At 45.0% G+C, this 25,119-nt stretch overlaps 1 protein-coding gene across 1 annotated transcript in view; it reads left to right on the forward strand.

Annotated features, from left to right (window-relative positions):
- The window catches only part of LOC126249742 (uncharacterized), a 415,388-nt gene that overhangs the window by 293,533 nt on the left and 96,736 nt on the right, over window positions 1–25,119 (forward strand). The window contains exon 2 of the mRNA XM_049951424.1: window positions 12,044–12,205. Within this exon, the coding sequence (XP_049807381.1) occupies window positions 12,044–12,205 (162 nt within the window). The remainder of the gene's footprint in view (window positions 1–12,043; window positions 12,206–25,119) is intronic.

Genomic DNA, 25,119 nt, shown 5'->3' on the forward strand with positions numbered 1-25,119 from the left:
CATTTGAACCATTTTGGCACAATGTAATACGTCCATTCTCTGCTCTGCTATTAGGAGGATCGAAAACAGAGACACACAGTTGACACACGTACATCACAGCATTTGACATGACGATGGTTGGTAGGTGATAATATGTTACTTGTACACAGAATCCAGCTGCAAAGCTTACGACATAAGAATACTGTATCCATTTATACCAGGCCACAAATTATAAGCGGTTAGATACTATCAGCTCTTCTGAGAACTTGACTTTCCGAATGTGTATAAAAATCTGGTAAAGATTCTTGAGATGGGTCTACGACATAATCTATCCACATTCACTGAAAAACTGAACGTCATCGATGTTTCCGGTGAATGGTTCGTATTTAACGATGATAGTGACTTTAAATCGACAGTGTTATGCCCATTGCTATAATATTAAATGAGGAATTATAAAACACCCTTAGCATTGAATACGGCACTAATCTTTACGGCGAAAACTGGAATTTTAAGAGGTGCATAATCTATAATTTAGGAAGAAAATAACATTTGGATTAAACGTGTCGTCGACCACCAGATCATTAGAGACAGAACACGAGTTCTGATTTGACAATACAGTGAAGTAAATTGTCCTTGTTCCTTTCAAACAAACCGTCCCAGCATTTCCCTTAATCGGTTTGGGGAAGTCACAGGAAACCAAAATATGGATTGCCGGACGTGAATTTGATCCCATCTCTTGCAGAGTGTTAGTCCAGCGTCTTAATCACTACATCACATCGCTTCGTTTCTGTAGCTTAGATATGAGTGTATGGCGGATCTGGGTCTGTGGTGCATTTTCCAGGAATTAATGGAGTTATAGGCTTATTTAAGTTAGGTGGCACCTGACACCTGAGATCCAAGGTATCCGTGTATCCGAAGTATTGTTTGCTATGAGCGAACATAGTGCTCTGCTTTCCATGGTGATAGAAAAACATCAATTTAAAGTCTCTAAAACTGCAAACATCAAGTAAAAATTATGAAATTAATTAGGGCGGAGTCATCATAACATCCATGAAACGGGTGGCATTTTACCGTCCCAGAAGAAATAAATCTATAACCTCATATCTCGCAAACTATTAAACTCACTAAATACTTTTTCCGTTGATTCTCAATATACTTTGCTCGGCAACAGATCTTTCGCAAATATCGTAACACATTGCGCTTACTGTCCATAATTCAGCACATGTGTGTCCATAGCGTTTGTAGTTGCTTTATAATTACTGAAGGGATTTTAAATGTCTGTGCAGTTACTATAAGGTATGTATTTTTTGTCACGAAACGTGTTCGTTTTCTTAGTGTAAAACATCACAGTTGTATGTAATGAAACATATTTACAATTTACCTTCCTTTCTGGACCTAAAAGCAGTTCATTACGAAAAATGCTGAGATGTAATTTTACTTGCTGTCTTTTCTGTCCGATTTTCGCTCACATCAGAAAGTTGTGGTCTGTGTGGAAATTTTTGAAATATTCTCTCGTTTGGTACAACATGTATAGGTTGAGTAAGAACTCCAACGAAAATTTCTGACCTATACAAGGAAAAAAGTCTAGTAAAGAGGGCTTTAAAATGCAACACGTTAACAGCTATGAGCTGTCATTCATTTTCGCCACTGTGAGGGATATCTCTTCTATTGAATGCCGTTTGGTTTTCATTTTTTTAGAGGTGGTAGTATGAACCAAAACAAGAAAAAAAGTCCAGTAAACATAAGCCCTACAATGCATACCTTAAGAACAATTACCTCTTGTTCATTTTTGCTGTCGTAAAACACTGAACAAGTGCTCGTAACTGTTACGGTATGCATTTTAGGGCCGATGTTTACAGGACGTTTTTTCTTCTTCTGCTCCATATTACCACCTCTCATAATATGAAACGCAAAAAGCTTGCGGTAGAAGAGATGTGTGTCACAGTAGCGAACCTGTAGAAGTGCTCATACTTCTCGTGAGCTATACTACTCCTACTTCTTAAAGTTTGTCGGTGGACTTCTGTACAAGGTGTTCCTCTTAAGGGTCTTTCTAAGAGTCTCTAGCGTTGCGGCAGATATTTTCAATTTAGCTTTTCGAATGTGTAGCAGGCGTCAGTCCAGACGAATAGTACTCATCATATATGCGTATTTCATGCTAAACGCAGTGTCATCAGAAAGAGTCTATTTGTTTCGCGGTAGAAACTGGAAACCTGGTGCTGTCCTGGCCCGCGCTGACAGCTAGTGCCATGCAGCAGCGCAGCTCAGTCGCTGCTAGAGCGTTGGTTATTCCTCCTGTTTCACTGTCCCTGTTAATACATATTGACAAAACTAAAGCGGCTCTCTACTAATTTTGGACCGCTCTGTCAAGTGGGTATGTAAAATTACACTTTCAAAATCACATAGTTCGTAATAGGAAACAAACGGAAACTTTCCGTTGACACTGTACTCGCACGAAATATCTAATGACCAGTGTTTATTTGCGCTGAATACAGCTGCACCCTACAAAAACGGAATTGAAAATATGTGCCGAAACACCAGAAGAAATCTACCAACCGAGTCATAGTAGTGACCCTTGCAACGCCAGGGCTGTTCCCTACAGTATAGCGAGGTGACAGTAGTCATGAGTTACCTCCTGATATCGTGTCGGACTTCCTTTTGCCCGGCGTAGCGCTGCAGCTCAATGTGGCATGGATTAAACAAGTTGTTGGAAGTCCTCTGGAGCTTCTATAACTGCCTGTCCGCCCCTGGTAGCTGAGTGGTCAGCGCGACGGAATCTCATACCTGACGGCCGCGCGGTCTCTAGGGCGTCCCGTCACGGATTGCGCGGCCGCCCCCGCCGGAGGTTCTTAGCGTAAGTTAGTTTAAGTCTAGGGACCGATGACCTTAGCAGTTTGGTCACATAGGTACTCTCACACATTTGAACATCATACCTAACGGCCCGGGTTCGTTTCCCGGCTGGGTCGGAGATTTTCTCCGCTCAGGGACTAGGTGTTGAGTTGTCCTTATCATTATCATTTCATCCCCATCGACACGCAAGTCGCCGAAGTGGCGTCAGCTCGAAAGACTTGCACCAAGCGAACGGCCAACCCGACGGGAGGCCCTAGCCACATGACATTTCCATTTATAGCTGCCCATAATTGCCAAAGTGTTGCCGGAGTAGGATTCTGTGCACAAACTGACCCTTCGATTGCGTCCCATAAATGTTTCTACGGGATTCATGGCGGCCGATCTGGGTGGCCAAACCGTTCGCTCGAATTGTCCACCGAGCGGGGCAGCACAGTGGTTAACACACTGGACTCGCATTCGGGAGGACGACGGTTCAAACTCGCGGCCGGCCATCCTGATTTAGGTTTTCCGTGATTTCCCTAAATCGTTTCAGGCACATGCCAGGATGGTTCCCTTGAAAGGGCACGGCCGATTTCCTTCCCCATCTTTCTCTAATCCGAGCTTGCCCTCCGTCTCTAATGACCTCTTTGTGGACGGGACGTTAAACACTAATCTCCTCCTCGTCCTCGAATTGTCCAGAAAGTTCTTCAAACCAATCACGAACAATCGACGCCCAGTGACATGGCGTATTGTCATCCATAAAAATTCCACCGTTATTTGGGAACATGAGGTCCATCAATAGCTGCAAATCGTCTCCCAGTAGCTGAGCATCCAGAGGAGCCAGCCCATTCCATGTAAACACAGCCCACACCATTAACGAGCTACCACCAGCTTGCACAGTGTTTTTAGGTCCATGGCTTCGTGAGATGTATGCCACACTCAAACGCTACCGTGACCTCTTACCAACTGAAACCGGTACTCATCTGACCAGGCCACAGTTTTCCAGTCGTCTAGGATCCAATGGATATGGTTATGAGACCAGGATAGGCTCTGCAGGCGATATCCTGTTATAAGCAAAGACATTCGCGTGTGTCGTCTACTGCCATTGCCCATTTGTGCCAGATTTCGCCGCACCGTCCTATCGAATACGTTCGTCGAACGTCTCACATAGACTTCTGACGTTATTCCACGCAGTATTGCTTGTCTGTTAGCATTGATAACTCCATGCAAAACACGTTACTCTCGGTCGTTAAGTAAAGGCCGTCGGCCACCGTGTTGTCATGATGAGAGCTAATGCCCGAAATATGGTATACTCGACATACTCCTGACACTGTGGATCACGGAATGTTGAATTCCCCAACGATTTCCGAAATGATATGTTCGCTGCATGTAGCTGCAACTACCATTCGGCGTCCAGAGTCTGTTCATTCCCGTCGTGCAACCATAATCAGTTCAGAAACCTTTTCACATGACTCACCTGAGTACAGACGACAACTCCGCTAATGGACTGCCCTTTTATACCTCGTGTACACGATATGTCAGCCATTTATGTTTGTGCATATCGCTATCCCATGATTTTTGTAACCTCACTGTATACATACAAGGCGTATAAAAATGTGTCACATACTCTTACTGGAGGCAATATTAGTCAAAACTGGAAGAAAGTTTCCTATAATGTACGTCCAGGAACTGATATCTGTTGAATACGAGCCAATCCGTCCTCTCATTCCCATCTGTCTGTTACTTAGAAGTAGACACTACACGCAGTGCTGCATGTGGTTTCGACGTATCCAGGCACATCCTTAAGCCCTTCTTCACGGTATATCACGCAGTGTTTCAAATGCAGCTCGCTGCTTCCTGGTTATTTCACGTGGTTGGTCACACGCTCCTGTAACGTCTACACACCCTCAATTCAAGAAATGTTGCGGTGAGTTTGCTGTCGCACGATGTGTAGAAACTGGCGTGGTGCCTTTTCGTGTATATATCACAGTTTCCCATCATCAGTGTCCTGCGAATTACAACCATTCAGATATGTGCAATGAACCACGTTAGTAAGGCAGCCTATACTACCGAATACTATACACTATTGGTCACAAGTAAAGCGGCCATATCTCATCAGGTATTGGTTTCCAAACATATGATTTTAGAAAATATTCTTCTAGTTTTGATCAGAAGTACTTCATGTAGGAATATCTTAGACTTTTTTTAAAAAAAAAAACATACTGTATATACAGGGTGATTTAGCTGCCCCTACCGATGTCGCCTTATGCACCCTGCACTGTTAGACCAGGCCTTCAAAAACACGCGCGACATTTTCATATTCTGTGGCTCGCTACGCGCGAACTTTTAGTCCTACAGGAAAAATGAAGAGGACCTTTTGTAGGAAATTTAACGTCTTTAAATTTTGTACTGGGAAACGTTATCGCTGGAGGCCACCTTTTTTGAATTATTCAAGAAAAACGCACAGGAATGACCTTCAGACGCACTTCCTCACCCACACTCAGCCCTCACCAGTCACAATTTTTATTATGTTGTTCGTGGCACTCATTCCTACCACTGTACAAAAATTTGCGCTAAAACTAATTATATTAACATTTCGATCCAAATGTAACCCTTAAAATCACAGTAGTTTCTTATCAGAACGCCTGACGAATATAACGATGCAATTGTTTATTTTACGCTGATAAAATTCTCAAAACCGTTAGGTAAAATTTACATAAACGCCAATTTTACAGTTTGCAAGTGTTCGACTAAGCCCGTGACGTAATAAGGCCAGTCGATGAAAACTAAAATGTGGGATATAATTTTTGCGATCGCAAGTTTTTGTAGAAGGTGCCTTGAATAACATACTAGAAATCCTGATCGGTGGGGCTGAGTATGGGATTGGGGTGCATTTGAAGGTCATTTTTGTACGTTTTTCTTTAATATCTCTAAAACTACGACAACTAGCGAATACGTACTCCGGTACGAAATTGAACTACATTAAATTTCCTACAAAAAGGTCCTGTTCATTTTTTCTGTAGGGCTAGTTGTTGTGTCTATTTCATACAGCATAGACACAATGAGGTAGCTAGGTGCACGCTAAACTAACGCAGACGGGCTTGAAGTTCTGGAACATGAGACTTATTAATGAATAAGAAGAAAAGTACGTAGATGTTACTTAACTTTTATTCTCTTGTTGGAATACATCTCTCTTGAATATTAGTAAGCTATAAGCACTGATACAAATGGCGCCTTGCTAGGTAGTAGCTATGGACTAAGCTGAAGGCTATTCTATCTGTCTCTCGGCAAATGAGAGGAAAGCTTCGTGCGTCTGGTCGCAAGCTATGTCGTCCGTACAACTGGGGCGAGGTCTATTCCGTGTCTTGTGACCTGCCATGTGGTGGCGCTAGGATTGCGATTACACAGTGGCGACACGCGGGTCCGACATGTACTACAGGACCGCGGCCGATTTAAGTTACCACCTAGCAAGTGTGGTGTCTAGCGGTGACACCACATTCCTCCCCCGCAAATCGGCGAACGGTCGTGAGATAAGGCTTCCGCCCGCCGTGGGGAGGACCCCATGTTGACGTATGCGATGAGGTGGGGAGCCTAACAACAGGCGAGGCTGTGCCACCCGCACCCGGCCATTCGGTCCGAGGGGAGCTAGGAAACGCCTGGAAACCTAGTCCAGGGTGCACGTCAACATGAGGTGTATGCGCACGTAAGGAGACAATAGGGGCCGAAGGGTCGACCTCCATGTGGTCTGGGAAGCCGACGCGCGACGACGACACCTGGTCCGGAGCGGGCAAGAGGTCCATGGCGGAGGACGGCTGGGCACGGGAAGCGAGCGGCGGCGCGTGACCCAGGGAGGCGCCAGGCGGTTGCAGCGACGCGTCCACTGCGGGCGGCGCCGGCGGCGGCTGCGGCGGCAGCCGCGGCGGCTGCGGCGGCAGCCGCGGCGGCTGCGGCGGCGGCGCGACGCCATGGGGCAAAATGGAAGGCAGCGTCGGTAACACCTGGGGATGAGGCGAGCCAGTAGATGGGTCCCCAAGGCGCTGACCTGACGGCTCCGTCGCTGAAAGCAGACGGGGAGCGGCAGAACCCAGGCGACGACAGAGGCGCAGCTGATTGAGATGCCGACGCACCTCACCAGAGGCCCCCAAAACCAAATACATCGCGCGGCCGAGGCAGCGAAGAATGCGCCCTGCGAGCCAACGCTGTGAACCGCGATAGTTGCGATAATAGACAACGTCGCCAAGAGCAAAAGCAGGAGTCTGCCGCTGCACAGGAACCTGATGTGGCGGATGCAACAAAGACATCAGGGTGCGATGAGATCGACCATGGAGCAATTCAGCCGGCGAGCGACCATCGCGGGGCTGAGAGCGATACGATGACAAAAAGAGTAACAAAGCGTCCTCCCGAGAATGCGATTCTTTCAATTTCAACATCTGTGACTTGAAAGTCCGGACCAATCGTTCAGCGGCACCGTTTGACTGAGGCGAAAACGGCGCGGACGTCAGATGTTGAATACCATTGGCCTTGCAGAATGACTGAAATTCTGCGGACAGGAATTGTGGGCCATTGTCGGAAACAATAGTCTGCGGAAGACCTTCAATGCAAAAGATGGCAGACAAGGCTTGGATTGTGGCAGAAGACGTCGTGGAAGACATCCGGACAACAAAAGGAAAATTACTGAAAGCATCGACCACAACCAACCATCGAGCATTTCAGAATGGACCAGCAAAATCGATGTGCAAGCGTTGCCAAGGGGAAGTGGCTTTCGGCCATGCAAAGAATTTCCGCGGCGGTGCGGATTGTTGTTCGGCACACGCCACGCAAGAGGAGCACATATTCGCAATCGCAGCATCGATTCCGAACCAAGTACAGTGCTGACGAGCAAGTTGTTTCGTACGCACTATACCCCAATGTCCTTGGTGAAGAAGCCTTAAGACAGAGGACTGTAACGATCGTGGGACCACGACTCGGGATTGATCAGTATCGGAACGCAACAACAAAACACCACGTCGTACAAAAAGTCTCTCCTTGTGAGCAAAAAAACGGCGAACCAAAGGATCTTCGATCCGTGACTTTGACAAGGGCCATCGCGTAGCAACAAAACGCAAAACAGTAGCAAGGACAGGGTCAGCAGCTGTGGCTGTAGCTACACGACGAAAATCAATCGGAAACGATTCGACCACGTCATCGGTTTCCGAATCAATGAACATGCAAGCAAGTTCGGAAGAATCGAATGCTTTATCCTCAGCAACAGGCAAACGGGACAACGCATCAGCGTTGCCGTGCTGAGCAGTGGACCGATACAAGATATCGTAGCGGTACTGCGAGAGAAAAAGTGACCAGCGAATGAATTTCTGCGCTGTACGTGGAGGTACAGGCTTGTTCGGATGAAAAAGCGATGTCAAAGGTTTGTGGTCCGTGATGATTGTAAAGTGACGACCATACAAGAAGTCATGGAACTTGGTAACACCAAACACGAGAGCTAAAGCTTCTTTCTCTATCTGTGAATAATTTCTTTGCGCAGATGAGAGCAATTTGGACGCAAAGGCAATAGGGCGATCATGCGAGCCATCCTTGTGCGCAAGCACAGCACCGATCCCGAAATCCGATGCATCTACCATCAACAAAAGGGGTTTTCGGGGATCGAATGGCGTAAGGCAAGTATTTGAAAGTAACGCCGATTTCAACTGGCGAAAGGCGCGTTCGCATTCCGTCGTCCAGACGAACGGAACACCTTTACGGCGTAAGCGATGAAGCGGAGCTGAAATGGAAGAAGCATTGCGCAAAAATTTATTATAATAATTTATTTTACCCAACACACTCTGTAGCTGTTTCAAATCTTGCGGAGCAGGTAAGTCCTGTATGGCACGGAGGTGCTCTGGACTCGGATGTATACCTTGGGCATTTATGACATGCCCCAGGTAGGGTAAGTCCCGAGCAAAAAAGACACATTTGTCCTTCCTCAAGCGTAGACCATTCTGACGCAATACCTGAAATAATGTTCGGAGATTTTGCAAATGTTCGGCTTCTGTCTTTCCGGAGATCACAATATCGTCCAGATAGTTCGCAGCAGTAGGGACCGACGCACACACAGTTTGTAAATATTGCTGAAACAATGCAGGGGCGGATGCACACCCGAATGGCAGTCTTTTGAAGCGATACAAGCCAAGATGCGTGTTAACCACTAAGACGCGCTGGGATTCTTCGTCCACAGGTATTTGCAAGTACGCATCTGCTAGGTCCAATTTGGAAAAATATTTTCCCGGGCACAGTTTGTCAAAAAGATCTTCCGGGCGGGGCAAAGGAAAAGTAGCAGTCACAAGTTGTGGATTCACAGTTGCCTTGAAGTCCACACAAAGTCTCAATTTTCCGGAAGGTTTTGGCAAAATTACTAAGGGTGAGGCCCAGAGAGAAGCCTGCACACGTTCAATTACACCTTGAGATTCTAAATCGTGCAATGTTCTTGCGACCTCATCACGCAATGCGTGGGGAACATTGCGCGCTCTGAAAAATTTCGGTTGCGCGTTTTCTTTCAGTTCCAAATGCGCGTCATAGTTCTTAGCGCAACCAAGGCCCGGTGCAAAAATGGCTGCAAATTCTCCACAAAGGCGAGAAACACTGGCGGAAGGCACAGTCTGATTCACTGATAGGACCCGATTTACTATAGACAAATTAAACAATTGAAACAAATCTAAACCAAACAAGTTCACTGCAGTAGAAGAACGAAGAACGTAAAATGATACAAGTTTTGTTTGTCCCTTGTATGTGGCAAGAAGGCTGCACTGTCCTAACACAGGTATATGCTGTCCTGAGTAACTAGTTAACTTAACATTTGCGGCACGCAATGGCGGGGCGCCCAGTTGTTTGTACGTGTCGTGATTGAGCAATGAAACTGCAGCTCCGGTATCGAGCTGGAATGGTATCACGTTGCCTTCAAAGTCCAGGTCTACAAAAAGTTTATTGTCCTGCTGACGACAAGAGCGACTGTCACGTGCAATTTGAACTGATACAGGTACAGAAGCACTTGCTACTTTACGGGATTTTCGGCGACGTCGACGCACATTTGTGGTGGGACGAACACAGTCACTGTTAGCTAAAGTGTCACTGGACGGGTGGGAATGAACCACATGAATGTCCATGGGTGAAGGTCCACGAGCCTGATTGTCCTGGGGTCGATTCCGGCGCGAAGCAAAAGGCCTGGAATTTGTGTGATTGTCTGATCGAAGCTTTTTCTGGCAAACACTTTGAACATGTCCTTTCTTTTGACAGTAAAAACAAATAGCTTGGCGTGACGGGCAATTTTCACGCGAATGTCTAGTTGCACACCGCGGGCATGATTTCACTACAGTTGCTTGCTTACGCGGCGCACGTGTTTGCGAGCTAGGCCGCCGCTGTGCTGACAGGCGCGAGGGCCGCTTAGCGTCCCGTGCAGCGGGCCCGGCGGGCCGGTTAATGTGACACACTGCTGGCGAAGTTTCAAATGAGTCCTGAGCAAAGTCAAGTGTGTCTTGCCTATCCAATATGTCTATCACTTGTTGAAGGGAGGGATTAACTAGTTTCAAAATCTGTTCCCTTATGCGAACATCAGAAACGTTCTGTGCTATTGCATCACGCACCATAGTGTCTGAATAAGGAAGTCCACAGTCACATTCAAATGCACACTCCCGAGTAAGTCCTTGCAAAGTTGCAACCCACTCCCTATTAGTCTGACCGGCCGTACGTTTTGTACGAAAGAACGTATACCGTCGTGCAACTACATTAACTGTTTCTTTGAAATAGGCATCTAAAGCAGACAAAATTTCTTCGTAGGACAGAGTTGCTACGTCGCGTCGGGGAAACAATTTCACTATCACACGGTAGGTAGACACACCGACACAAGAAAGCAAAAACGGCTGCCGCTCATTACCTTGAATTCTGTAGGCTGCGAGATGAAAGTTGAACTGGCGAGACCACTCGTGCCAGGTCTCTTCGGCCGCCGCGTATGGCCGAAAGGGAGGTGCAACAGCGTTTTGTGGCAGCGGTAGCGAAGAAGCGGCGGCTGCCGCATCGTTTTGCAGCGCACGTTGACCCTGGACGAGCTGTCCAAGGGCTTCCAATAACGCCTGCGTCTGCTGATTCTGCAAGCGAAAAAATTCGGACAGTACATCTGGAGATTGTGGCGAAGCCATGACACAAACGAAGTAATACAAACTCTTTTACTCGTCGCCAAATAATGTTGTGTCTATTTCATACAGCATAGACACAATGAGGTAGCTAGGTGCACGCTAAACTAACGCAGACGGGCTTGAAGTTCTGGAACATGAGACTTATTAATGAATAAGAAGAAAAGTACGTAGATGTTACTTAACTTTTATTCTCTTGTTGGAATACATCTCTCTTGAATATTAGTAAGCTATAAGCACTGATACAAATGGCGCCTTGCTAGGTAGTAGCTATGGACTAAGCTGAAGGCTATTCTATCTGTCTCTCGGCAAATGAGAGGAAAGCTTCGTGCGTCTGGTCGCAAGCTATGTCGTCCGTACAACTGGGGCGAGGTCTATTCCGTGTCTTGTGACCTGCCATGTGGTGGCGCTAGGATTGCGATTACACAGTGGCGACACGCGGGTCCGACATGTACTACAGGACCGCGGCCGATTTAAGTTACCACCTAGCAAGTGTGGTGTCTAGCGGTGACACCACACTAGTAGTTTGCGCATAGTGACGGAGAGAACATAAAAATCTCAAGAGCGATTTTTGAAGGCCAGATATAACATTGCGGATTGCATGAAACGACATCAGTTGGGACATCTGTATACATAATTTCCAGAAAACGGCGTTCTTTTGTAGTTTCGACAACATGTAATTCATAACAATAAAAACTCTGTTTCCTACAAAAATCATTTAAAATTCTGGTATTCACATACTGCACATATCTTTATAATGTCTCTAAAGATGTCAAAATTTATTCTTTATATTCTTGATTTTAACTGAGGCCAGACCTGTATTTTTTTACTAAAATAGCATAAATTTTCGCACCATGAAAAGTCTGCTACTAGAAAACTGTCAGGCAAAACGTTTTGCACAGAGGAAGTGGCAACACAGTGGGTGCCGCTAGTGCCAGGCTCGCAGTGGTGCATGGGTGGTGGGAGCAGTCCACCATGCTCCGCTATTAAATGAAAATTAATTTAAACTGAACCTGTAGCTACCGTAAACGTCTGCTCTGATGGAAGCTGCCACTCATGGCTGTTGTTGGTTGTTGCAGGGTTCTCGGTTGTGTGCTACCAGTGCAACTCGCAGTACGACCCCCGGTGCGGCGACCCATTCGACCCGTACACCCTGGGCGAGGTGAACTGCAGCATGAAGCCGCCGCTCGAGCACCTGGGCAAGATCCAGCCCACCATCTGCCGCAAGATCGTCCAGAGAGGTGAGCACCTGGCTAAACATGAACCGTTCACCAGCCCTCAGTACCTACCCGAAAGTATCCGACTGCAAGATTAGCTTCTCACACCATTGAATTTAATTATCTGAGCAACACTAGAAGCTACACTGCCTGACAAAAAAAGTGAAGCACCCAAAAGGGAAGGAGGAAACGAAATGAAACCTTACTGGTTGGGAGAGTATGTGATGTTATTTTAGTGATTACAAAATCGAGTCAAATCTATAAAGAACTTGGCAGTATGGGCCCATTCATCACCATGACGTTGCACCCTCTCCGACCTAAGTGCATGTGCTGATTGTGTTGGGAAGGATCTCATAAAGGCGTTGTACTTCGCCTGAGGCGAGGTGGCCCACAGCTGTTGCAAGTGGTTATATTATCCTGGATACTAACTCTGGAACAGAGTTGACGCCCAAGACAGTCCTACACATGTTCTGTGGGGAATATATGTTTGCTGGCCGTAGGAGTACCCCAACATTACGCAGACAGTTCATAGAGGCATGTGCTATTTGTGAACAGCATTGTCCCGTTAAAAAGTGGCATAACTACACTGATCAGTCAGAACACTTCGATCACCTACCTAATAGCCGGTATGTCCATCTTCGACACGGATAACAACGGCAACGCGTCGTGACATGGAAGTAGTGAGGCTTTGGTAGGCCGCTGGAGGGATCTGGCACCACTTCTGCACACAAAAGTCACCAATCCCGAGCTCTGACGACACGTTGAATCACATCCTAGATGTGTTCGATCGGTTTCAGATCTGGCGAGTTGGGGGACCAGCACATCAATTGGAACTAGCCACTGTGTTCCTTGAACCACTCCATCACACTCATGGCCTTGTGACATGGTGCATTATCTTGTTGAAAAATGCCCCTGCTGTCGGGAAACATGATCGACATGAAGGGGTGTAAGTGGTCTTCAAGCGATGTACGATACTCCTTGGGCCACATGTTGTCTTGCACTATCTCCATTGGACCCATGGATTCCCACGTTAATGTTCCCCAGAGCAGAATTGAGCCGCCGCCAGCTTGTCTCCGTCCCGCAGTACAAGTGTCAAGGAGCTGGTCCCCTGGAAGACGACGAATTCGCGCCCTTCCATCGGCAGGATGAAGAAGGTATCGCGGTTCAGCAGATCATCAAAGGCTCTGACATTGCGCCAACGTCCAGCGCCGATAATCATATGCTCATTTCAGTCGTAGTTGCCGATGTCGTGATGTTAATATTGGCACATTCACAGGTCGTCGTCTGTAGAGGCCCATCGTTAGGAGCGCCCGGTGCACTGTGTGTTCAGACACAGCCGTTCTCTGCCCAGCATTAAAATCTGATGTTAGTTCCGCTACAGTTCGCCGCCTGTCCTGTTTTACCAGTCTGCCCAGCCTACGACGTCCGACATTTGTAATGAGGGGTTGCCACCTAAGTTCACCACGTCTGGACGTGTTTTCACATTGGTTTCGCCAGGTGTTGAAGACACTCACCACAGCATTCCTTGAACACCCGAAAAGTCGTGCAGTTTCCGAAATGCTCGTGCCGAGCCTCCGGGCCATCACAATCTGCACTTGGTCAAACTCAGATAGAGCGCGCATCTTCCACATTCTACACACGGACAGCATGCTCATTGATACTACGTACATCGTGCGTGTGTCTATCAGTCATTCCTCGCCAGGTGACGCTGCTATCAAAAATGGTTCAAATGGCTCTGAGCACTATGGGACTCAACTGCTGTGGTCATCAGTCCCCTAGAACTTAGAGCTACTTAAACCTAACTAACCTAAGGACAGTACACACATCCATGCCCGAGGCAGGATTCGAACCTGCGACCGTAGCAGTCGCACGGTTCCGGACTGCGCGCCTAGAACCGCGAGACCACCGCGGCCGGCACGCTGCTATCGCCTGGACGCGTTTATGTCGACAGTGGGTCGATAGTCATAATGTTCTGGTTGGTCAGTCTGTACTGTCGCATGAGAGATGGTTTGTGAGGACGCAGAATGTCCATTACATACCGTTTGTCCGTCAGAGTTCCTCAATACTACCAGCCGTGACTTGAAGTTATACGCAATGGCCAAAAAATGGTCAAATGGTTCTGAGCACTATGGGACTTAACATCTTAGGTCATCAGTCCCCTAGAACTTAGAACTACTTAAACTTAACTAACCTAAGGACATCACACACATCCATGCCCGAGGCAGGATTCGAACCTGCGACCGTAGCAGTCGCACGGTTCCGGACTGAGCGCCTAGAACCGCGAGACCACCGCGGCCGGCTATACGCAATGGCACACCACATCAAGTCGCCAGGGGTAAGACTGCAATGCATCTCGAAAACATTTGAAGAATGAGCTCTCCCTCCAGGTCGTCGCCAAACTCGCGGATGAAGGTCACCCAGGGTAGTGCAGAACAATGATTCATGCGACGTCATTCATCAGCAGTTCCGTCGCAGTACTAATCCAAATGCAGTCGTTTATGTTCTGGTGTCAACAGCAGCCTACGAATGGAACGGGAATACTCTTATGAGGCTTCTCCTAGACGCCGAGCAGTGGTGCAGCAGCACTCCGTGTTCAGGCCACAAGTGGGCCATCAGGACCATTTGACCGCCGTGTCATCCTCATATGATGATGCGGATAGGATAGTCGTGTGGTCAGCACACCGCTGTCCCGGCTGTTATGATGGTTTTCTTTGACCGGAGCCGCTACTATTCGGTCGAGTAGCTCCTCAATTGGCATCACGAGACTGAGTGCATCCCGAAAAATGGCAACAGCATATGGCGGCCCGGATGGTCACCCATCGAAGCGCCGGCCACCTCCGACAGCGCTTAATCGGTGTGGAATGATAGGCGTACATGTGAAGGAGTTACGATGTGCTTGCTGAGCAATACGGCGATCCTCCATTGTGGTGGTCAGACAGGTCGACTGCAACCGTGGAGTCGAACATAACTGCTCTCACAGTTCGATGCAGTCCAATATCGGGTCACTGGCACATCCGAATGCCTCACAAATTTGGATATTACACGATTCAACCAACCAGAGGCCCGCAACGAGGTCTCCTTCAAACCGTGACAGGTACTGATACCACTGTCTCATATGAGTACATGGCATCTGTGATCATTCAACATCTGCCACTGTTCGCGTCCCTTGTATTAAGCATAGTTTAAAAAACAAAACACGAACAGCCCCAATGCACTCCGACGGCCTTTCTACCTGTTACGGATAGTTACGTCTCTAAACATTTCCTAATGGATGGTTCGTACTTGTGTGAAGTCACATTAACATCCGACAATATCATCTGGGTGCTTCACTTTTTTCTGTCTGGCAAGGTGTATGTATCATTACGTATCATAAATTAAGCCGTCCGTGGCGTTTCTCTGGCTAATTTCAGGAATTAACTGCAAACACTTTGATACGGTTTTACTGCTATTTCTTTATTTATTATCTGCCATTTACAAATGACCAGCCATCTTGTTACTAAGATAGGTCATACTTTCACAATACAAAATTGTACATGTACAGAATGTGATACTTATTTGTTATTTATTATTTAATAAGAATTAATAATATTACAGCTTAAAATACTTATAAACTTAAAATTAATTAAGAAACAAAAATCTTAAAGTTAGCAATTTATGAATGTAAGATAGAAATTTATGAAGACAGAGACAGAGGCATATTGTAACTTTAAGACATATTATAAATTCGGAATTTTTTTTTAATTCTTGCATTTAAAGTGGATAGATAAAAGATAGTAGACATTTATGAAATTTTTAAAAAAATGGGAAATTGAGTTCTAAACCATAGCCATATTTTAGGAATAATAAAAACAGAAGATAGGAAATATGATAGTGGAAGAATATCCCTTCACAAAGTGTGTATGACAGTGAGTGTCTTGCGATTGTTCATCAAGCCACCGACCGCCAATCACAGCTCTTCATCTAAATCTAACATCTACTCTAGATTTCCTAATAATTAAACCTTAACTTCAATTTTTTAGGTTGTTGTGTTGCTTATTTAGGGTATTTCTTCATTTTAATTTACGGTCGTGTCGGAATCAGTGTCAACACCTGATTCCATGTCGGAATCAGTGCTGTTTTCCACCCTGTGGATTCCTTCCTGTTTTTGCATACAGGTTCGTTGTCTGACTCGGACATTCTATAGATCGCTTTGGATACACCGTCAGTAGTCTTCGTCTCTGAATATTTCGTGTATGGTGTCTTCAGTATTGTTGAGGTGTAAGTGTATTGTGTGTCTGAAGTTGGTACATCGTCCACAGAAAAAGATTGTGTGTTCTGGAGAGTCTTCTCCCGCACATGTGCATGTTGGCGTCTGCCTCAGACTCACGCGAAGTGCGTGGGATAAGGGCCGTGTCCTGTTAAGAAGTGGACTATACCGCGGCTGGGATTTATATGTTTGAGTTTCAGTCTCTCCCATACATCGGGAAAAAACTGATGTAGCCCGCGGCCTTAATCACTTGTGTTCCACTCTCCTTGCCAGGTATCCATCCTCCAATTTTTTAATTGGCGTTTCGTGTCAGTTGGCGTTCCAGTGATCTGTCGAACCCGGTCGTGCCTTCCAACCTTAAGCCAGAACGTAGCCGCTTTATATCTTACAGTAATGTCTATTTGGTAGATTTCGAGCATCACACAAAGTGATTCCACTGAAGGGTGTGCCGAAAGCTCCGGAAGGTCTAAGTAAGCGCTCCTTTGTCCCCGTCTGACGAGGGCCCGGTTTGTTGATAGGCTCACAGGTTATAGGCACATCATGTGAGCCCATGCGCTGCCGGCAAAGCTAAGTACCGACTCGAAGAGAGCACAATGTTATGTCTGTGTAACTGACAAGGGGAGTTTTAATTTTTCTGAATTAAGTCTTCCCAGTTTGTGTGGTATTCTTTCTGCTTTGTTTGTCGCAATGCGCATGTGTTAACGGAAATTTTGCTTTTCGTCTATGTGTACCCAAAGATAGCGTGTGGTGACTGTGTCCCCTATTTTAACACTAGGGTTTCTCTAGAGAAACCCTTTCAGTAAAGTGTATTTTGTATTGTTATCTGCTATCTTGAGTTTGTTGTTGTGACACCATTGTGTTATTGTTTTGAGTGTTCTATTTGCTCTTCCTTCTAGTTGGGACGTATTGTTAGCAGACACTACGACCAAAACGTCATCTGCGCATGCGATAACTCCATCTGTCGTTATTGTTCCTTCCAGTAGTTGCAGGAGGGATTCAGTAGTGATGTCTCAGAAGATGGGGCCACAGATCGACTTTGGGGACAGCCTCTTGTAATCACATTACTTTTCGGCCGTTCATCTGCCATTCGATCACTCTGTTCTTACGGTAGTCTAGTAGACTGTCGTATAGTGTTTCTGGTAATTCCAGTTTTCTGAGCCTCTTGAAGATCGGACCACCAGAGATTATCAGAGACACCCGCATTGTTAATCACAATTGTCATTGCATACTTAGCCCTGGTGCTGCTGGTAAGCTGTAACGCTTGGTTAATGGCATCATTAATCGACGTTCCCTCTCTGAAGCCGAACTGGTGTTGGCTTAGGCCATGGAGAGCCCTGTGCGCCTGTAAACGCCTGCACAGGAGCTTTTCATGGACCTTGGCAAATGTATTTATAAGACATATAGGGCTAGATGACTTGGGATCTGATGGATCCATGTCAGATGCTTTCTTTATTACGACTGCCTTCCAAACTGTAGGCACACGACCCAGATGTAGAGCGTCGTTTAGCAGAGTTGTAAGGAATGGGGTGATCTATGGTATTATCTGTTTTAATACTTCTGAATGAATTGCGTCTGGTCCAGGTGCTTTCTTGTTTTCGAGCTCTGAGTTCGCTATCGCCACTTCTTCTTGCGCAAAAGTACAGGTGACTGTGGCAGTGTTGTATGGTGCGTTCAGTTCCTCTCGCAGTGTTGTTTAATGGTGTGTGTCACCGTTGGCGATGTCATCAGGTAGGAGCCTGTGCAGCAGGAATTGTGCTGTTTGTCTCCATCCCTTTGTCATCGCGCAGACATCCTGTCTTAGCGTTCCCAGAATTAGTGGGCTCTTTATTTTTTCAGTAGTTATTTATTTTGATTCCCACCATATGTTTGTCTGTATTTGCGATGCCATATGTCTGTCCCCATGTTGTTTACGTCGTTTTGAATAATCCGTTTTTGTATTGTTCTTTTTCGAGCCTATATGCTTCCAGTCTTCTTTGTCTATCTCTGTCTGCTTTCTACCTTTGGTATAATCGTCTCTCTCTTCGGGTTTCTTGCTTTAGTCTAGTCAGTTTATTTGTCCATGGTATTTGTGTGCGTATTGTGTTCTGTGTTTTTGGTGTGGATGTGTTTTTTTGCTTTTTTGACGAGATAGGTAAGCATGTTTGCCTTGAAGTCAATGCTTTCGTCGATGGCTTGAAGGATTCCGTCTTGTACTATTAGTCTCTCCCAGTCAGCTCCATGGAATAGTAAGTGTCGGGTGTGTACTGTCTTGTTTGTGTTGTTTTGTCTTGTTAGTTTGAAAGTGATAGCGTTGTTGTCACTGACAGTAATGGGTTCTCTGGCAGCGTTATTTACGATTGTGATCTATATTACCTTTTGATCCCTCAAGTCCACTGTGCGTTGGTATGTTTCCTTCTACGTTAACTACGTGTAGTAGCGTTTCTGTCTGACGTCGTTTATTATGCGCTCTCTGTCGTCTGTTGAGTTGGAATTCCACAGTGTGGAACTGGCGTTTATGTCCTTATCTTGTGCGCATTCGACTATTAGCTTTATATAATTTGCATAGGACGCTTTGGAATGACTGTATTGGGCATATAACGAAGCAATTATTCCATGTATCTCCTTCATATGAAAGTTCAATTGTTACCAAGTGTTCATTACATAATTCGGTTATTTTGACGATATTTATATGTTTATTTAATATGGAAAGTGCTGCCTTGCTGTCCTGATTACCGGTTATGGTTATCACATTTGTCGGAAAGAATATCAGTTTGCCTTGGTTGGTATATGGCTGTTGTAGACACAGTATATCTATGAGCATACAATGTAAACTTTCACGGCCGGTATTGACTTCACTTAAAACTTCCGGGCTGATAGGCCATGGTCGAAGTATAAAACTGTCTCCTAACGTTTCGTCTCCGACTGCGGGAGACATCATCGGAGGTAAAGCGGCGCTTTACCTCCGATGATGTCTCCCGCAATCGGAGACGAAACGTTAGGAGACAGTTTTATACTTCGACCACAGCCTATCAGCCCGGAAGTTTTAAGTGAAGACAGTATATCTATGTTTAGGTCTTCAACTATTTTGCGGAGTTTAACTTATTTGCTCCTCATTACATTCAGTTGAAGAATGTTCATCAGTGATGCTATGGGTGTTTAACATTCACATAGCGTTTGCTACCAGTTTGAGCATAGTCGAAATACGTCCGTCCGTGTGCTCTGAGATAGTCGGCATAAATCTTATCCATGTAAAATGGTTGTTTCCTTCGTATACATACTTGCACCGTTAATTCTAACAGCTGATCGGAGTCGGTTGGTATGCTGTCTGTCTTAAAGGTGATTCTGTCTGTTCGCTCCGTAGATGGGAAACAGTCACCCTTTGAATGCAGCTGCCTAAGCAGCATTCTTTGATCTGCCTGTAAAATTTCCTTTCTTTCTTATCTACTTAGCTTAATGTTAAGTTCTAAGTCACTATAATTAAATATATTGTTGGCTACGATGGACTCTGCTTTTGTGGTACTAGATGCCATCGGGCCGGTGCCGGGTGAAAGCATCTCTGGGATGGGTGTTGTTGTTTTTGCAATGGCGCCGTTGGTGGAGGGTGCATTGGATTCCATGTTGGCACCATGGGACTTAAGTGTGGCGTCAGCATTTTGTGGCGTGTGCTGTATTGCACTACCTTCATTACGTCACAAGCTTTTATCGCCTCTTTTGTCACACGCAAAGTCCTAAAAATACTTTGTGGCGTCTGTAGAAGACTTTTTGTGTAGTTTTACTGGTATTATGATACCAGCTGTTAGGCTGGTAGAGATTTCTTCTGATTCGGTTTGTTGTTGTAAGACTGAGAACTGAATGTTGGTGGGGGTTTGTTGCTTTGCTGTTTAGGGGCATTGTTGGATTGTGCAGTGGCAGATTGTCCTACCGGGAAAGTACCGGTTACTGTTGTGGTGGTTCCATTTGTTGGTGTGTTTTGATTATGCATGTTACAAGTATCAACTGGACACTTGTATTCATCATCATTTTCGTCTTCATCGTCACTACTTTCGCTTTCATAATGTATTATCTTTTGTGTATTCGCGGTTTCAGGTTGTTATTTTGGGGTCAGTAGGATTTCATGTGTGGATGTTTTTATACCTGTGTCTCATTTTTCTTCCGTCTCTTTCTCGCCAGTTTTGTTGTTATTGCATTCTATAATATGTGGTTTGGTCACAGTACTTGGTGATACTGTGCCCAGCTTCAGTAGCCCGCTTGATACAAAAGCCACAGGCCTTACTTTCCTTCTTACTTGATGTTCCTAGTGATGTTTGTTTTTCGATATTTGTGCGTTTTGTGTATTGTCCTACGTTGTGTCTAGTGCTTGGATTGTCTGTTCTCAAGGCTGCTGCTGATACGGCGGTGCGGTTTTCGCCGGTATCTCAGTGTTGTGGATCATTTACTAACTCGTTCACTATTCCTCTGTTCTTTGGATTGACGAGGTTTGAAAGTTAATCCACTAGAACATCTGTTTCTTTATTAGATTTGCTACCACGTTATGAATCGCTCCATTTAAGGTCATGTCATCAGGATACTCCATTGTATTTGTGTAACTCTCCCCTAGTGTTGTTGAACGTAATAGTGCGGTTGTATGGTCGTAATTGTATGTGCTGCTCTTTAGTAGGTTCAGCTATCGGAGTCATGAGATGGCACACCGGAAGTCTCTGCTTCTAGTGGAGGGAGATTTGTGTTTTCTTGTAGTAGTGTCGTGTATATTATCATTCTCAATGTTGTCCACTGCGTATTGATTAATCATCATAATCAACACTGTCAATGAGCCTGACTAATAATTGTCTATGTCTTACACTCTCTTGCTTTTGAGTTATTACGTTGTCTTCTGCTGCTTCTACATGGAACGCATGCTATGGGTTCCCCGCCCTGCATTCGGACTTTTTGTGGCCGGCTTGGCCAATTTACCGCATATAGCCTCTTGGTTTCTGCATATTTTGATGGAGCGACCATAGTCGCAGCACTTAAAACATTGACTCACAACGGTCAAGTCTTTGACATTAAGTGACTCGAAGTCAATGTACACCTTTTGTTTTTTGGTGAGATACCAATAAAGTTTTGGTGTCACCTAAAGAACCTGATGGTTGTACCCACGCCCATTGGGACCTGTTCTGAAGCGAATTTTCTCGTCTTGCTCGAATTCTTCTCTAGACGTTTTGTTGCTTAAGTTCTGCCCAGAGAGACTATCTTACTGATAGGTAGATTGAATAGCCAGTAAGATTTGTGTATATAATTTGTAAATATGTGCGCAATTTGGCTGAATTATGTTGAATTAAAGTCCCCTGCCACATTTTTTCTGTATGTATATGAAGGCCCTGCAATAAGGATTTTGCTTCTAGTTTCACTACTTGATAGACTGATTCACGAGGAAGCTTTGTGTGTGTAATTTATAACCGCTATCTATGCGAAGCCAGGCCTGGTCACTAGTATATACAACCTGTGTGTTTCAAAAAACTCGTCACATATTCTTCCAGAAAATAGTATTGATCAAAATTAAAAGAAAAGTTTCTATTATGATATGTACGGAAACCGAAACCTTTCGAGATATGGAGACCTCTGCCTTCTCATATCCATTTTGCTGTTACATAAGAACCGATACAATAAGCAGTGCTACATCTGGTTACCACTCATCCTGACACATCGTTTAGTCCTTTCTTTGTATCGATTCGCCCACTCTTTCAGATAGAACTGGCTCCATTCCAATTGCTTCAGATTGTTTGCCCACACGTTCCTGCAACATCTGAAGATGGGCGATACGTTGGGCTTACACCAATCCCTTTAAATGTCCCTATAGCCAAAAATCCGACGGATTCAAGTCTGGTGAACAGGGAGATAATGCCACGGGACGTTTTTGATCAGTCCATCGCCCTTGAAACGTTGTGATGAGGTACCGCTGCACGATCCGTAGAAAATGGAATCTGCAAGGCTAACTTTCTCGAATAGCACTAGTAATTCATCGTGATACACACAAAGTGTCTGTCATTCGCATCGGTAAAGTGTATGCCTCTATGGATGTGTCTCCGACAATTCCTGTCGATTCATTTTTACTAAGGCGATCCTGATGTCTCACCTCCAAGATTGTACGAGGATTTGCATCTGCCGACAAGTGCGTACTGTGGTAATTTACTATCCCTTCTCTTATGAATCCTGCCTGAAACATCGAATAGTAACATTACTAGTCGGCCGCGGTGGTCTAACGGTTCTAGGCGCTCAGTCCGGAACCGCGCGACTGCTACGGTCGCAGGTTCGAATCCTGCCTCGGGCATGGATGTTTGTGATGTCCTTAGGTTAGTTAGGTTTAAGTAGTTCTAAGTTCTAGGGGACTGATGACCACAGAGGTTAAGTCCCATAGTGCTCAGAGCCATTTGAACCATTTTTTTGAACATTACTCGTCCCAACTGAAACAAACTACATCCCAACAGGTACTAGTTTCGGAAGGTATAGGAAATTCTAATTTTCACCAATACTGCTTCCTATTGTAATATGTGATACTTTTCTTAATATCTGTAGATACAATCGAAAGTGGAGCAATCCCGTGTATCAAGAGAGCATATCAAGAGCCTTCATAACGTTGTCTATACCAAATGAAATTCTTAGTTGTCGTCGACGAAACTATCGAAGGTGAGATCTAAGTCCAAACAATTTCAGCGATTCGCTGACTCAGTCTGTGAGATTTCGAGCAAATTTCAGACGTCATAATATGTAACAATGAATTGTGTGGTGCAAGAGGAAGATCGAGAACGACCAGGGAAATCCGAAATCATTGGAAATTTCGGATTACCGATGTTGATATGATAATTTCAAATTCGCGAGCGTCTTTAGAAACGTAGAAAATCTGGTTATATGTACTGACGAAAAACAAATCACAACACCAAAAAATAATTAATGTGTTGTTGTTGTGGTCTTCAGTCCTGAGACTGGTTTGATGCAGCTCTCCATGCTACTCTATCCTGTGCAAGCTTCTTCATCTCCCAGTACCTACTGCAATCTACATCCTTCTGAATTGCTTAGTGTATTCATCTCTTGGTCTCCCCCTACGATTTTTACCCTCCACGCTGCCCTCCAACACTAAATTGGTGATCCCTTGATGCCTCAGAACATGTCCTACCAACCGATCCCTTCTTCTGGTCAAGTTGTGCCACAAACTTCTCTTCTCCCCAATCCTATTCAATACTTCCTCATTAGTTATGTGATCTACCCATCTAATCTTCAGCATTCTTCTGTAGCACCACATTTCGAAAGCTTCTATTCTCTTCTTGTCCAAACTATTTATCGTCCATGTTTCACTTCCATACATGGCTACACTCCATACAAATACTTTCAGAAAAGACCTCCTGACACTTAAATCTATACTCGATGTTAACAAATTTCTCTTCTTCAGAAACGCTTTCCTTGCCATTGCCAGTCTACATTTTATATCCTCTCTACTTCGACCATCATCAGTTATTTTACTCTCTAAATAGCAAAACTCCTTTACTACTTTAAGTGTCTCATTTCCTAATCTAATTCCCTCAGCATCACCCGATTTAATTTGACTACATTCCATTATCCTCGTTTTGCTTTTGTTGATGTTCATCTTATATCCTCCTTTCAAGACACTGTCCATTCCATTCAACTGCTCTTCCAAGTCCTTTGCTGTCTCTGACAGAATTACAATGTCATCGGCGAACCTCAAACTTTTTATTTCTTCTCCATGGATTTTAATACCTACTCCGAATTTTTCCTTTGTTTCCTTTACTGCTTGCTCAATATACAGATTGAATAACATCGGGGAGAGGCTACAACCCTGTCTTACTCCCTTCCTAACCACTGCTTCCCTTTCATGTCCCTCGACTCTTATAACTGCCATCTGGTTTCTGTACAAATTGTAAATAGCCTTTCGCTCCCTGTATTTTACCCCTGCCACCTTTAGAATTTGAAAGAGAGTATTCCAGTCAACATTGTCAAAAGCTTTCTCTAAGTCTACAAATGTTAGAAACGTAGGTTTGCCTTTCCTTAATCTTTCTTCTAAGATAAGTCGTAAGGTCAGTATTGCCTCACGTGTTCCAACATTTCTACGGAATCCAAACTGATCTTCCCCGAGGTTGGCTTCTATTAGTTTTTCCATTCGTACTTAAAGAATTCGTGTTAGTATGTTGCAGCTGTGACTTAGTAAACTGATGGTTCGGTAATTTTCACATCTGTCAACACCTGCTTTCTTTGGGATTGGAATTATTATATTCTTCTTGAAGTCTGAGGGTATTTCGCCTGTTTCATACATCTTGCTCACCAGATGGTAGAGTTTTGTCAGGACTGGCTCTCCCAAGGCCGTCAGTAGTTCCAATGGAATGTTGTCTACTCCGGGGGCCTTGTTTCGACTCAGGTCTTTCAGTGCTCTGTCAAACTCTTCACGCAGTATCGTATCTCCCATTTCATCTTCATCTACATCCTCTTCCATTTCCATAATATTGTCCTCAAGTACATTGCCCTTGTATAGACCCTCTATATACTCCTTCCATCTTTCTGCTTTCCCTTCCTTGCTTAGAACTGGGTTTCCGTCTGAGCTCTTGATATTGATACAAGTCGTTCTCTTATCTCCAAAGGTCTCTTTAATTTTCCTGTAGGCAGTATCTATCTTACCCCTAGTGAGAAAAGCCTCTACATCCTTACATTTGTCCTCTAGCCATCCCTG

Source organism: Schistocerca nitens, chromosome 1, assembly GCF_023898315.1.
Source record: "Schistocerca nitens isolate TAMUIC-IGC-003100 chromosome 1, iqSchNite1.1, whole genome shotgun sequence".
NCBI classification, from domain to species: domain Eukaryota; kingdom Metazoa; phylum Arthropoda; class Insecta; order Orthoptera; family Acrididae; genus Schistocerca; species Schistocerca nitens.